General features: G+C 37.4%; 1 protein-coding gene across 11 annotated transcripts in view; it reads left to right on the plus strand.

Annotated features, from left to right (window-relative positions):
• The window catches only part of Rbms3 (RNA binding motif single stranded interacting protein 3), a 753,628-nt gene that overhangs the window by 238,166 nt on the left and 500,138 nt on the right, over positions 1-15,324 (plus strand). For 8 of the 11 annotated variants that reach the window (XM_063257078.1, XM_063257079.1, XM_063257075.1 and 5 more), the window contains exon 2: positions 8,206-8,363. In XM_063257078.1, coding sequence (XP_063113148.1) covers positions 8,206-8,363 — 158 coding nt within the window. The remainder of the gene's footprint in view (positions 1-8,205; positions 8,364-15,324) is intronic. The other 3 variants (XM_013144015.2, XM_013144016.2, XM_005008294.3) reach the window with 1 other exon arrangement.

Here is a 15,324-nt window from a genome sequence, read left to right on the forward strand (position 1 = left end):
GATACTGGTCAGCTGAACAACTTGAAGGGTCATTTAACTTCCCTGTGTCTCAGTGTTGTTCTTTTCTACCTGATGATAACTTACTCAAGAGTTCAGTAAGTTAATGAATGTAAGACTCTTGAAATTGTGCTTGGTACCTTATACATTGTTACTTTAGTATTTGCAGAAACGCCCTAATTCTAACTATTGCTCATAGTGCAGCTGACACTAATGTCTGCATCTGAGAAGACCATTATAGCTCATTTTTCCACAAGGAACCAATCATTATTAATACTAAAGCCATGAGAATCTAAGTGATTATCAGAGTACAGACAAGACTTTAAGTTATGCTATAAACACTTCAACTCTTGAAGTATGGATTAATTTTGTTTGTATTGCCATAAAGAGCTAATAATTGGTCAGTATCAATGAAGAATTTGGACAAAGACTGGAGGCCATTGTCACTTGGACAACTGGCAATCATGATAAAAGGCTATTGACACCATTGATGACATGTCTCAATAGCATACAAATTTAGGAATGAAATTTCTCTATAGCACCTTGGAGTGACCAATAACTAGTCTTCTTGTGTTTCTAAGTATCATTAATTTCAAAACGTCATTTAAATATCTAACCCTCTGAGTGGAATTCAATGATTTTAAGTTAAACCTATTTGTAAATAACACAGAGTACTCAGTGATTATGCAGTCTGCTGAGGTTTTCAAAACTAATATTGAGAGCAACAGTGAACCTTGTCTTAGAATCTTTATAATAAAAACTGAGTAGTGATGTGTAAATACCTTGAAGCTAATTAGCCATGCTGTCCAAAATGATTTCTTTATCACTTCTTAGTTTTTGCAGTCTGATTCTTGATGCAAATGGCAAGCCACAGCTCTAATGGTATAATTTCAAGTACAGTGGCTCTTGGGCTTTAAAGAATAAAGACATGACTAGTTCTTATAGTATCATCTTCCAGGTAAATTACTCTAGCTATAAATGCGGAATAATGCTCATTTTAAGGCTCAGTCTCATAATGGTGGTGATTGTGAAACCAATGATGATGGTGATGATGATGGTGATGATGGTGATGGTGACAAAATGAAAATATTTGCTGCATGTTGGTGCTGTGCCCAGCCCAGGGCTACATATTTTACACATGATTTATGTATTTTAGTTTCACAACAGGGCCATGGAACAATTGATCATAACCTTGCTTTTACTCATGAAAAGTTTAAGCACCTGGTTAACAGCAAAGCTGCATTCTGGAGTCTTAAGCACTGTGATAGGCTGTTGACAGCAGCTCTTACCTCACCCACTGACAGAGGCTGCTCAAGTGATTGCCTTTTATGAGGAGCTTCATCTTTTATTTCTCATTCCCGTATCTGAGCTGTGCATAGGAAAAGAGAAGTGGGCCAGGTTTTCACCAAACTCTATTATAAAAGGCATAATTGAAACAATTGTTTTCTATAGTCATATTCTAGATAATGGAGAGGCAATTACCTAGCACAAAATTGCAAAGCCATAAGATATGTGGTTCATGAAACCATGGCTAAAATTGCATGGCTTTCTTTAGCTGTTCATTTAGCTGTGTTTGTTATTGCTTGCGTGGACAGTATTCATATTCACCCTCATTCGAGGCTATTATAGACACACCAATGACTGTCACAGTTCTCAAAGTATCCATTTTCTCACGTTGTGTTCTCACTTGAGGAGAGGTCTGCAGAAACAGGGTTACATGGAGATTACACTGTCTGGGAAACAAAGTCAAAACCAGCATCAACAATGCCAGCTAAACAATGGATTGCATGTGTACACACAGGCTAAATACTGCATAATTTAAAACAGGAATGTGGTGTATATTCACTTTTGGCTAGTAAAAGAGTTGGCGTGTCAATACCATGGAAGAATTGATTCAGGGCTTTACTCTTGAGTGGATAAAGAATACAAATTGTATTGCACCAGAGATGAATAAAAACAAATTGGGGAGACCATCAGCATAGAAGCCTGCTGTGTGATGGAGTCCAAGGCTACTCTAAAACCACTACACCAAGTGCTTCTACCTCCTGCCAGCAACCAGATGCTGGCAATAGAGCTGACTTGGGTTTGGCATCATGATCCTATGATTTTCAGCCAAGGAGAATTGCATGCAAAAATATTTAACATTCTCTTTGTAAAAGCACTATGCTTTCAATCAGAGAGAGATGTGTGTTTCAGTCCTAGTCAGCGGCTAATGAAATGAAGTGTACTAACATCTTATGGAAGACAGGGGTATAAGGGGTGGATGGCATGTGTGCTTAGGGATAAGAAGCTGAACTTTGGTTTTGTGGTGGAATTTTTTGGTGAAATGAATTTTAGTTTGATCTTTGAATTAGTATCATTATTCCTTGAGGAATACTGAATTGATCTTTTGAGAAAAGGGCTTGATTTGTTTAAATCGGTGGTTCTCAGAGAAACTTCTTTAATAGTACGCAGGGGACATTTGACAATATATGAAGATACTTTTGGTTGTCACAACTTAGGGGCATGATATGCATCTGATATCTAGAAGGCAGACAGTAGTGATGCATTTAAATACCCTGCAATGCATAAAGTGTCTTCCACAACTAATCACTGTCCTGTCTAAAGAGCCAATAGTGCCAAAATTGAGAACTCTGATTTAAAATTATCTGTTAAGTGTATATGTAATACTGTAATATGATCTTGCCTCTAAACAGGTATTTGTGAAATATAGTTTGACATTGTATAAAAGATTACTTTTGATGATTTCTTTTACCCTATGGATTTGCAAATGACATCTATCAGATGTACCACACACTTTCTGTTAAAACAAACAAGCAGAAAACAAAACAAAACAAAATAACTAACTTCCCTTCAAGAGAGACACATTCTGCAAGAATGTAGGAGGACCAGGTTGACACAGTTTTTAAACTTGAAAAATGAGACATATTAACAAAGCACACTAAATGAATCAGCTGCTTAGGATGACCTATTAGCCAGTTCATTTTCCTGTTATTAAGTAACAAACCATGAATCTTGACAAATGAATCTACATGTTTGACATTATTTGAAAAACTCATAACATGCTTGGTTCTGATGGCAACTTCTCTTCTGAAATTAAATTTTAAGATGGACTTAAATACAGGGAAGGCCTTGTTAACCTTTGATTTCCTCCCGTTCATTATCATCATCTTTGCTTCCTACCCAGACTTGGGTGCAGCAGGGTTTCTGCCGGTCTCATCCTTCAAAGTTAACCGCAAGGAACTTTCTATGTCTCTTAGTGCCTATATTATAAGTAGTCAAAGCTCTACCGTGTGTTGGGGGTGGGGAACAATTTGGCCTCTGATCTCAAACTCCCTGGGTTCAAATGTGGGCTAAAATTGTGCGTGACTTTGAGAAGGTCATTTGCCTTTTTGTATCTGTTTCCTCATTTGCAAAATCAGAGGAATGTTGTTTGCCTCAGTGAGCTTTTGTAAGGATAATATATCAAATGCTTACCAAGCAGCCAAAAATATTACTTACCACACTGGAAATATTGTCTTAAGAATGCTGTCTTCCAAAAATGGATGCCAAATCATTTTATTTAATTTTCTAAAGAGGACTGTGCTATGGATGCTTGGGGTTGGCTCCTCCATGTATGGTTAATTGAGTGTTTTTAGTCCCTGTTCTATAATTTCTAACTGACTCTCCCAGCAGTAGCTCCACTAGTAAACATCTTAGAAAACTGCGTATCTGTTCACTGTAGTGCAGAGAAGCCCTCTCCTTCCTTCAGTGTCACCCAAAGCCCCACCTCTAACTACACTGACACTTCAAGTTCATAGCAACCCCTTGCTCAGTCACCGACTGCAGGTCCTTTCTGCTCCAAAATAGGATTTGTCCACTGTCGCTTGGAGCAATCCAGCAAAGGCAATTTTATCTGAAGGAAAATATTTTTTGCTAACATTTTAAAATCTCTCCCTCAGGAGTTCAAAATGATTGAAGAGCTAATCAATGATAAAATTAAAAATCTATCTAGAAACAGCTACTTCAATTAAGAAAGTGGTTTCTGTGACCCATTAATCCCTAGAAAATTACTGACTCCTCTCTCTCTCTTTCTCTCTTTCTCTCTCTCTCTTTCTTTCATTCTTTCTTTTTTCTTTCTGGAGAAGGCTATAGTCTGCTTATCTATTAATGGCAATCTATTTAATGGCCTTTGCTTCTCACAAATTAATTCATTTAGGTCTGTGCATTTATCAGGCATTCCGGGAATCTTCTGCCAACCTGTGTTGAATAAAGAATGTGTATTTGGAACTGGGTGGAAAGGAAGAAATTTATAATTTTTTGAAACCCAAGCATGATTTGCAATACTGACTGGTACTGGAATCACAAGGCTTCCTCGACATATTAGGAAGGGCGTCCATCCTGTGCTTTACAGGCTGTGGGTAGAGTGCTTCCAGGAGAATCCCACCTTCTTCAGCAGAAGACTTAGAATCTAAAAACCATTATGACACAGCAAGTTATATTGGGGGTGGTGCATACTTTATAAAGTTTTCTGAAATAGTCTCCTTCTTCATAAACTGGGGCTTCTACTCCCATTTATATAAGGCATAGTTCATTTCAATGTATAGGAGTTTCCTGTCTCCATCTCAATTTTAGTCTTTTTTTTTTTTTTTTTTTTTTTTTTTTTTTTTTTTGTCTTTTTTCCTTCCCTAGTGAGATGTGATGGGCCTGTTGAAGGGCACATTATTGTTTTAGGCATCATGCAATTTACTAAGTGGTGTTCTGCTTGTGGAAATGCTTGCAGACAGCCCTGGTGGTAGTGGTGGTGGGGGAATTAAGTAAACACATATTGATTATGCTGTAGCTGCCATTCTCTTATTTGATCAGTTAACAGCTCAGTCTGAACTGGTCCATTTGATCTGTGATACAGAAAGCTGGAGACATTTTTCTGACTCCCTGGTGGTTTTAAGGGCTATGCAGTTGGAAAACTGTTTTAAAGGAAGCCTTACTTTGAAAGAAGCCTCAGCAGAGGATGGAATTCAAAGAATTTGAAGAGGAGGTGAAAGTGGAAGCCAACAGCTTTAAAAAGGTCTTGGGAATTTTAAGAGAATAAAGCACATAAGGGAAGTGAAAGATGAATCCTGTGTGACCCGTGTTGAGATGTGGCACCAGGAAGGAACTTCGGCAAGCACAAACTGAACATTTGCTGTGTGCATGGCTTGGGAAAAAGGCAAAGTGATACAAAATATTTATTTATTTTTGATACCTGGAATTGAATTTAAGACCTTGCACTGCCAGGCAGGCACTGTGCAGCTGAGCTATGGCTTTGGCCATGAGACAGATTTTTTTTTTTTTTTTTTTTTTTAGTTAATAAAACAATTATTAGGTTTTTATACCAGAAACTTGAACTGTATGTAAGTACTAAATTCAAAAGGGCAACGGATACACTGAATTTAATCCAAATAGACAAAGCATTCTCTTGTGTATTTTATTGTAAAATTCTACACTAAACATATTGATGTTAACCTAAGTCATCCTGAAGGGATGATTGAGCGAAATGTTTATTTCAAAGAAAGGCAAAGGAAGCTTTGGGCTTGGCTCTGGTCCTGTTTGCTTTTGTTTCCTCATTCCTTGATTAGTCCTCAGTTTGTGCTTATCCTGGACAATTTGATCCCTGCTGCCTCTTTTCCAATAAATCAAACATTTAAACATGTAAGCACGAGGCAAAAAGAGATCAAAGAAGAATCTTAAACTGTTTACACCGTAGCTGGTGCAGGCTGACCAGGAGGAAAAATGGAAATTCAGATTTTGTTGGCTCACAAATATCCTGAAATTTAGAATGAGTGAGCAGATGGAACCAGCATCCAGTTTCTGGCCTGGAAGCTGGAAAAATGATAGCAGCAATAAAAAATATGAGATAACTGTGACGGATGATTGGTGTTGAGAATTGGGAAATATGGAAAGAGTGCAATAAGCTATACCTTGATATACAGAATTTCAGAGGCATCGTCTTAAGTCACTTGAAAATATGGACTGGGGCAAAACTGAAATCCTAGAAAGTGTGCAGTAGTGTATTGTAACAAGAAATGAGGATAGGCTTTGCAAACACATGGCCTCCTGCATCTGTAAGGACAGCTTATTTTTATTGTGCAAGATATGTGCTAAAAATTTATTAAGTACTCACTGCTTATCAGGCACTAGGTTAGGTGCTATTAATGTAGGACTGACACGTTCCCTACACTTAGGGAACATCCAGGTTAATATTACAGACAGGTATTAAATAAGTGAGCCAGAAACGTATTCGACAGAGATCCAGTATGCTGCAGGCCGGGGAGGAAAACACCAGATTGCTTTAGAGTGATCCTTAGTCTGAAAGTAGCAGGTTAAGAGCCAACCAAGTAGAACTAGGTATGCGTGGAAAGGGTGGGAGGTCCTTTGTGTGACTGAGCGCAGTTTAAAGAGTGTTTGGAGAGACAGAGAAAGAATCGGATAGAGTTGTAATAGGACCCTGTGAGTCTAGGATTAGCTTTAGCTAAGTACAATGCCATTGCAGAATTTGTAAGAGTTCAGGACCTGTGATAAAGGCCACATTAACTCTATTTTCATGATGTAGCTTCATTCTCCTGAACTTAGCTAGCATATCTATATCTATCTATCTATCTATCTATCTATCTATCTATCTATCTACCTATCGGTTATGGTGGTTTCAAATATTTTAAAGAATGAGATCATAGTACAATTTTTCTTATTCTCCTTCCCAGCAGTTATCATATTATATCCCGGCCTTGTTCAATGGCACAAATAGTTGAAAACTTTCACATCATCTGAATAAATATTTCTTTTTGCTATTGTGCCCCAAACTTGCTGTCTGATAACTACACCCTGATAAAGTAAATTTTAGGTTAAGCCTAGCAAATTTTACCATTGGAGTCTTGTGGAAAATGATGTGTGTTGAGTAACATTCTGTGATACATTGAGAAAATCTGGAATTTGTAATAGAGTCCTATCTTTGACCAGATACATTCCAACTATAATATTAACTTTATTATTATTCCTGCTCTTTTTAGTGTGTAGTTACTAATATCCATAAAGCACTCTATTTGCACTAGCTGAGTTTTTAAAAGATCCTATTACATAGAAGAGTATTATTACTGCCCTTTCATATTAGTTAGGCCACTACATCTCAGGTTAAATCCTTATTCAGAGGTCACAAAACCAAAAAGAGACACAACAGGACCTCAACCATGACAGTACAATTTGAGAAGTTTGGAATCTATGCCTGCAATGAAACAGAAATAAGTGTAATGGGAAAACATATGTACTAATTCTAGCATGTACACAGATAAGAACCTTCACACAGCACAAGTTCTGTGAATCATTTTATCATTTTCATTGTGACATAAAATTGTGTGACTTACTAAAACAGTGGCCACTAATAGGAAGATCTCTTTCTGTGAAGGGACGGTTCACAATTTCTAGAGATGTTTCTGGTACTCACATCTAGAGGGTGCTGCTCCTAGAATCTGGTGAATGACAGTTGAGAGTACTCTTGAACCTTCTATAGTAAAGAGGACAGCCTCTACACAAAAATTTTTCCAGATTGTCCATGATACTTTCGTAGAAACCATGGCTTAGCATAGTTTAACGGAATCTTGGTGTTAGGAAATAATTCTGGTTCCGGCTTGCAAGCAGGGGTCATTCAGCATGAAGAAGCACTTTTGAGAATGGAGAAAAATAGCTATCGTTCACTCATATAATCATTTTTATAGCATAACTTCTATGTATCAGGAATTGTACGGGGCACTAAAATCAAGGAAAAACAATACTAGGAAGTTTCTGTGGAGGGAATGGTTGGCTGTTCATGGTAAGCTAGGGACTTTGGTCCCAGCTTTGGTGCTGGGCCTGATCTGTGTTTTTTATGAAGGAGGGAGAAAGCATGGCTGCTTTCCATGTAGCAGGAGAGGCAGTATGATTAGGGACAAATTTAAAAGCCAGATCATACTGCTGGGACCAACTGCTAACCTTTTTTGGTCCGGCTTATGGCTGACTACATTAAGTCAACTGCTACAGCCAGAGCGAGAAAAAGCAAGCAATATTTTCAGAAGCAACACCGCACAGTGATTCAGGCATATGTGTGCATGTACGGATTGGAAAGGACGAGCAGTGTGCCATGCTTTCAGGTTGTGCTGCTGGCCTGTGAACAGGTGTGCTGGCTTTTGTTTTTCCAGTAACAGCTCTTTCTGTTTGCAGCAGTCCTATGCACCAGCTCCCCACCCCATGGCTCCTCCCAGCCCCGGCACAAACAGCAGCAGCAACAGCAGCGGGGAACAGTTGAGTAAAACCAACCTGTACATTCGAGGGCTTCCGCCAGGCACGACTGACCAGGACCTAATCAAGCTGTGCCAACCGTAAGTGTCCTTCTGTTCTCTGTGTGCCTTTTCTAACCCTTCTGTAACCTGCACAGGCAGCAGCTGTGGCCTGCCAATGTATCAACCCCTGGTGTCTCAGGGAGTGAGGAGGACGCTTCTGAACAAGCAAGGCTGAAATCTGAGATTGGATTTCAGCTGCTTTCAGGGAGTAGGATTTGTTTCCTTGCCTTGGAGGTGGAAGCTCTTGAGCAGACACACGTGGGAGTGCTGACTGATTCTCTTATGTTGACCTGGAAGATGAAAGGGCTTGGCAGAAGCTGCTCCCAGCCCACGTGGCTGGTGGCTCAGTGGCAAATCTCATGGAAAGTGCTTTTCTTGACAAGTGTCAGTGAAGGGAATCTCAGAAACTCCAACGTGGTTGATTGCAGAATGATGACCTCCTGTGCTTCTGTGCTGTGCTGCCTAGCAGTTAGTAAATTCAGGTTAGGACCAAATTACTTCAGAATTATGTGGTCAGTTCTCCAGCTTCCTTGAAAACACTACTGCCTGCACTGTTTGGAGAGAATATGCCCATCATAGCCAAGAACTGTACTTACCAGGCAGTACTACATTTGCTAGGAAGTATGGAGATAATTAAATCATCTTGCAAAGCATCTTGATTATTTTATTATCTATTACTTAAGATACTTGCTGTCCCATTTCTGTGCAAATCTATTAAAGATTCTGAAGTTTACCTTTTAAAGGAAAGTAAAAATGAATAATGGATTATGAATCATAGACCTGTATTTTCAGATTGCTTGTTTAATAATTTTTAAAAACCTACCAGTACAGATATTTGCCATTGCATTGTATCTTTGCTGTATATTTTTAAATTTTTGGAAAGTATCACTTGCTTGTTCTTTTTCTTTTTTGCAATGTTGTTACAAGAGGTCAAGAGGATAATTATTTTGTAAATTTTCTAACTTCTAAAATATTGGAAGAAGAAGACACAACAGACAGTATTTATTTGTCTCTGTTCTGGATTGTAAGTTTGGGAGCTCATATGAAAACACCAGAAAGTGGCAGCTAAATCAAAACAGAAATACAGAACTACATGACCAACAGATAATACAGTAGATGGCTTTAGGTGTTGACAGTTACATTTCTTTAATTTTAAAAAATTAACTTCATGGGTATAGTTTTGATACACTTTTACATTCGTCATAGGAATTTGTACTTCTTCTTAATATATCTTGATTCTTCTTTCTCTCCATGCCTCTTCCAAAAGATTTGTTTCCTTTTTCCCTCTGTTCTTTTGTTTCTTTTCCCTTTTTTCTTCTGTCCCCTCCCTGTCCTGTGATCCCTTTTCTAATTGAACATTTCCTCCAACCTTGATTTGTAAAAGAAGTAAGGCACAACTTTGAAAGAGAAATTTTTTTTTTTTTTTTTTTTTTGTACTGGGTGTTGAACTCATGACCTTGTGCTTGCTAGGCAGGCACTTATGCCTCTGAGCTAAATTCCCAGCCCCTAAATTTTGTTTTTATAAAGAAATATTAAGTTTTTGTTGGACAATTAATTAGAACTTTTTGCAGTCTCTCTGTTTGAATTCCCACTTTACATCTTCCATTTTTGTACCTTGAACAACTATTTGTAGAACAACAGCATCAACTAGTGATTTCTTACTTTTTTTTTCTCTGAATGTATGTACTATTTCTACCTATTTTCTGTTTTGTTTAATCTTTCTTTAAATAAAAAATGCTATAGAAATAAAAAGAAATATTAAATACACCGATGTTAGGGCGTATGAATGGATGTTAGGATTTGGTCTTTTAATATTGGAATTGAGAATTGGAAGATAAATCAGTTTTTATTATAAAAAGTCTGTAATATTTTGAGTGGTAAAGTCTTTGTAACTATAAAGTTTCAGAGTTTATGATAGAAGTTTTGATGACATTTCTCCTTCCGTAGATATTGATATGTAACAACTCTAAATTCATACTTGAATCTCATTCATCAAAATTGTTTGTGCTCATTGAGGAAAGATTCTTCCTGTTTGTTCTGCAACATTTACAGACCTTCTGAGAAGCAGATTTCTGGGCCCAGAGATTCTGATTAAACTGGGTGTGGTGGCACATGCCTGTAAACTTGACGTTTTAGAAGGCTAATTTGGGAAGGTGGTAAGTTTGAGACCAACCTGGACCCTTTAGTGATTTAGCAAGACCCTGTTCCCTTAGAAAGGTGGAGAGAGGTGCAGCTTATGGACGTTGTTCAGTACAAAGGACTTGAGTTTAATTCCTAGTACAACAAACAGAAAGAAACAGAGACAGAGACACAGAGAGAGGGATGGAGAGAGACACAGAGAGAGACAGAAAAAGAGAGAGAAGGAAAGAAGGAAAAAGAAATTTTAAAAAGAGAAGTTAAGATACAGTAGAGTGGAGCCCAAGAGCATGCATTTCCAACAGGCTCAGTGGCGGTACTAACATTGCTGGTGTCTGAGAAGCCTTAGTCTCCAGTCCTAGGAGGGCCCCTAACTTTTTCTAATGCATAACATTTCATCTCACTAACAGAACAGTTAAGGCAGAATTTTAGGTATTAAAATGAGCTCAGATGGTCTGTGACCTTGAGGTGTCACCTGCTTCTTTTCTGTTTCTCTCTCATTGTGAGTGGATTGACCTTTATTTTGTCTAGGTTTCCTTGTAGCATTAATAATGTGCTGAGGCTGTTTGTAGCTAGGACATTAGAACCAATTGTTAAATATTCAGATATTTTATTGCAAACCTGGAGCTTGAAATTGGACAGGGTGGAAGTATGTATAATACAGTAATTAGAAAATTCCACAATTCAGAATTATTTTTAAATTTTATTTTATTAGAGAGCTGTTTCTTATGAACATACCGCTGGTATAGCATCATACCAAAGTCTCTGTGTCAATATCCATTTCTGCAAAGAATTGCCAGGATTTTATAAATGGAAATAATTATGAAAATTCTTATGTTGGCAGGAAAGAGATATAGAACCATTACTATTTAGCATAGTTTGTGTCAGTGTTCCATGTGTATGTTTTAGACATTTAAAGAATACTAAGTGAACAGAGGGTAATGGTTATTAGTTCATTATTTGCCAGCTAATAAGATATAGCTCATGTTACTTGTGGTTGTAAAAGTGTTTTTAGATTCCAGTTATTAAAGTAATCTGGACATTGAGATTACTGTTTAGATTATTTTTTCCTAGAGAATTGTACAGAGCTAAGGTGGTAAGGACATGGAAATTTGTTTGCCCTAAGATTTCTAGCTTTCAGCCCTGGTTGTGCCATCAGTCGGGTTTGTGGTTTTAGGTAAATGACATTGTCTCAAACTTCCATTCCTTCCTATATATGCAATAATCCAATTGCACTTGAAACCTTTTACATGTATTTCACCTAAAATTCTGATTTTAGTGTTTTATAATTTCATTATTTGGCATCACACTTGCTCTGGATAATCTTTTATGGCTCTCTCTAATCATAACACAGTGTTGACAGGTGACTGCCTGAACTGAATCAGCTACATGCATGTGACATCTTGGCTGGATAAGCATTGGGTTAGAGACCTAAGTGGGTGATGTGTAAAATCTCATCTTCTCTTGTAGGGTTCACCTCTCACAACGTCATTATTTTATACTAATAATCTAACAACTAAAATAATTTTGTATTGCCATTAATTATTCAACATTTCAAAATACTTCCACCAAAACAGCAGATAATATTGGTAGATTTAAATGAACTTACCGTAGGATATTTTTTCAATGGGAATTCCACGAGAGTATAACATTCTTTTAGAGATAATATTGCTTGTATTAGAGGAAATGTAATATTTAATAGCATCCATGCTAATAAATTAATAAAAAACAGATACACACAAGGCTTGGTTATATTGAATTTGCGGGTATTAGTATACATTATCTATATTAATGCTAATGAACAGGAAGCAAATGATATTAAAGAAAATAGGAATTATATTTCTTAATGTATAATATGAGAACAATTTCTTATTATGGAATTCCATTCATATTCATCATCAAAACTTCTTTATTCAGATTGTAAGTAAAATCAAGAAAAGACAAGATTAGATTTTACTCACTGCAAAATCTCTCCTTTTATGCTGTTATAGATGAATATGATGCATTATATATATTGCAAGAAATAATATATGAAGGCCTTGTGTCTGTCTTGACAGACCTCAAGGAAATTTACATTCTCAATGAAAACATATTTATAGAGTACCTATAAGATGCCTATTTTGAGTATAAGGAAGTGAGTAAATTTAGACAAAGGCCTTGCATTAGTGGAGTTTTTATGGGACTAGGAGAAGTGAGCATGGATTAAATAATTATATGATTTCATATAAAATTGTGACCATCAGTTGTTAAAGCTAAGAGGGGCAAGATATTAAGACAGTTGAACATGTGAGATCACACACTACAATTTGTGAGTGATGGCTGAGCCAAGATCAGGAGGATGAATAGGTTTACTTCAATGAGGAAGGAAGAGAAAAACATTTTAGGCAGAAGGAACTTACAGTACAGAGGGACCAGATTCTGGAAGGACACAGAAAGGACAAGGTGCTAGAAAGAGCCTATGTGATTGTAACAGAGAATGGGAGACATAGTGCTGGGATAAAACTGGCTGGAAATATGGAAAGGGATAAGTTGGCCACTTGGAAGATTATGTTAGAAGCTTCATTTTATCCTAAAAGCAATACAGGAAACCATTAAGTTGCCATAAACAGGAAGATGACATAGTTAAGATTTTTTTTTTCCAAAAAGATAACACCAGCTGCACTGTGAAGAGAAGAGATTCCATGGAATTAAGGAACAATTAGAGTGGATGCAGTTGAAAACTCATCCGGAAGAAGAGTGATTTTTATTCAACAGGGAACACGAAGAGAATTGTAATGGTACAACAGTTATGTGTGATGAAAGATGAATTTTGTTGTATGCATTCATTTTTAATATGAAATAAAGTCAAGAGAAAATTAATGAAAATAACTTTAGAACAAACAGCAAAAAAAAAAAAATATAGAATACAAATCAAGGGAACTTCAAATGTTTTTCACCAAGAATGAGTGAGCCATATTCTATAAAACATTTAGTGGCAATAATATTGAAAGCATTTATAGCAAAATGCCACAGTGAAAGAGTAGGGTGAAAGAAGAGAGGATGCGCCCCAGAGCAGGAGGGCTGCCCAGCTAATCCTGCAGACTCCTTCCCAGATGGCAGAAGGTCTGCTGGTGCATGCCGAGTGCCCCCTGGGAAGACCAGACTCAAGTGCCAGTCAAATAGGGTTCACGGGATGAATTAACAATTGGGGCCCATGGTAGACAGTTTGATTATGTACCCCACTATGCTCATGACAGGAGGAGACAGAAGTGGGAAATGATAGATTGTTTTATAGAGTTAGGGAGAGCGCCTCTTTGGACCAAATAATATTTGTTAGCCTAATGGCTTTTCATGTATTCAATTATATTTTCCCTTTAAAGAAACTGATCACTTTTATTATCTTTGTAAATATGCATTTGAAACACATTTAAGTTACGATTAACAATACGTTAGCCAAAATGGAAAAAATGCAAAAAGTTATTAGTACATTCACATTTTCTATACCTCTTATCTAACCATGCTTGTAGCTTCTACAGTGTAATTAATGCGATGCTCTCCAAAAGCCTTGGCCCCATTTTTATATGATGAACTAACCTGGACTTACTGCAAAGGAACCATGTGAAGGCTTCCTTGCTATGAAATGACCATGGTTCTGCAAAGGCCTCTTGAAAGGGAATGAAAGAAAACAGAGGAAGACACTCAGGGCAGTGCCTGTATAGTGCATTTCCAGCCATCCCCCCAAAGGCAGGGCAGTCAGCTGTGTTCCATCTTCCTTTCTATAAATGTTACCTTTCCTCAAGTTATTACATCCTAGCATTGCCCCCTTTAAAGTGAAACTGTGAATGTCTCTTGAGCACTTAAGAAGAGAGGAGAAACAGCCACAGTGGAAAGAGTAGGGTGAGAGAAGAGAGGGTGCGCCCCAGAGCAGGAGGGCTGTCCAGCTAATCCTGCAGACTCCTTCCCAGATGGCAGAAGATCTGCTGGTGCATGCCGAGTGCCCTCTGGTAAGACCAGACTCCAGTACCAGCGGGCTGGAGCGTGGAGTCCATTATACACTGTGTCAGACAGTTTTGACAAATGCTCCGACACAATCAAACCTTTTATCAATTTAAAAGTAACCTTGTCACAGGAATCTGTCAAACTGTTCAGATACAACGAAAGGAAAACAAGTCATCATGCACTGTGGAGGACCCAAGTAAATAAGAAAAATGTGACTGGAATTTTTGAGTTCTTTTTTTACCATGTCATTGAAGATTTAAAAGTTTTTTTCTAATAAGATTTGAGGGAATTTATTAGTAGCTTTCTTCTGCAAGTCAGCCTCGGGTTAAGGAGCCACTTTCCACGTGTCATAAATCTGTGTGCTGGCAGGTGTGAGCAGGAAATGAACGCTAGAATCTATGACCCTGGCCTTTGGGTTTCAAATGAGCGCTCCTTAAAGACCCAAAGTAGATATTTGAATTCTTTGAGCCAGTACAGATCTGACCCTTAGATACACCTGCTGATTCTGGTGGGCACAATTACATCTACCAACTCTATTATGAACCAGATATTGTAATTGATCAGTAATTAATTAATAATTGGCATTCATAATACATTGTTGTAATTGTTATTAGCAGAATAAATTGTATATCATACACCATTTTCTCATTTTGTATCATTTAATGTTCAAAATAACTCAAGCAGTTGGGAATAATAATTGTTGAGAAATAGTTGAATAAGCTAAATTTCAAAGGGATTAAAACAGCTTGTACCAGGCTGGCTAGCCATCAAAATTTGCACTCTATCTCCAACTTTGTTCATAACAAACAATATATTTATAAATAATAACAACGATGGCATAATTCATGCATTCCCAAGTCTGTGACGGCTATAAAAATCCCATAGG

Source organism: Cavia porcellus, unplaced genomic scaffold (assembly GCF_034190915.1).
Source record: "Cavia porcellus strain 051 isolate PalLab524CR breed Dunkin Hartley unplaced genomic scaffold, mCavPor4.1 scaffold_10, whole genome shotgun sequence".
Classification (NCBI taxonomy): Eukaryota; Metazoa; Chordata; class Mammalia; order Rodentia; family Caviidae; genus Cavia; species Cavia porcellus.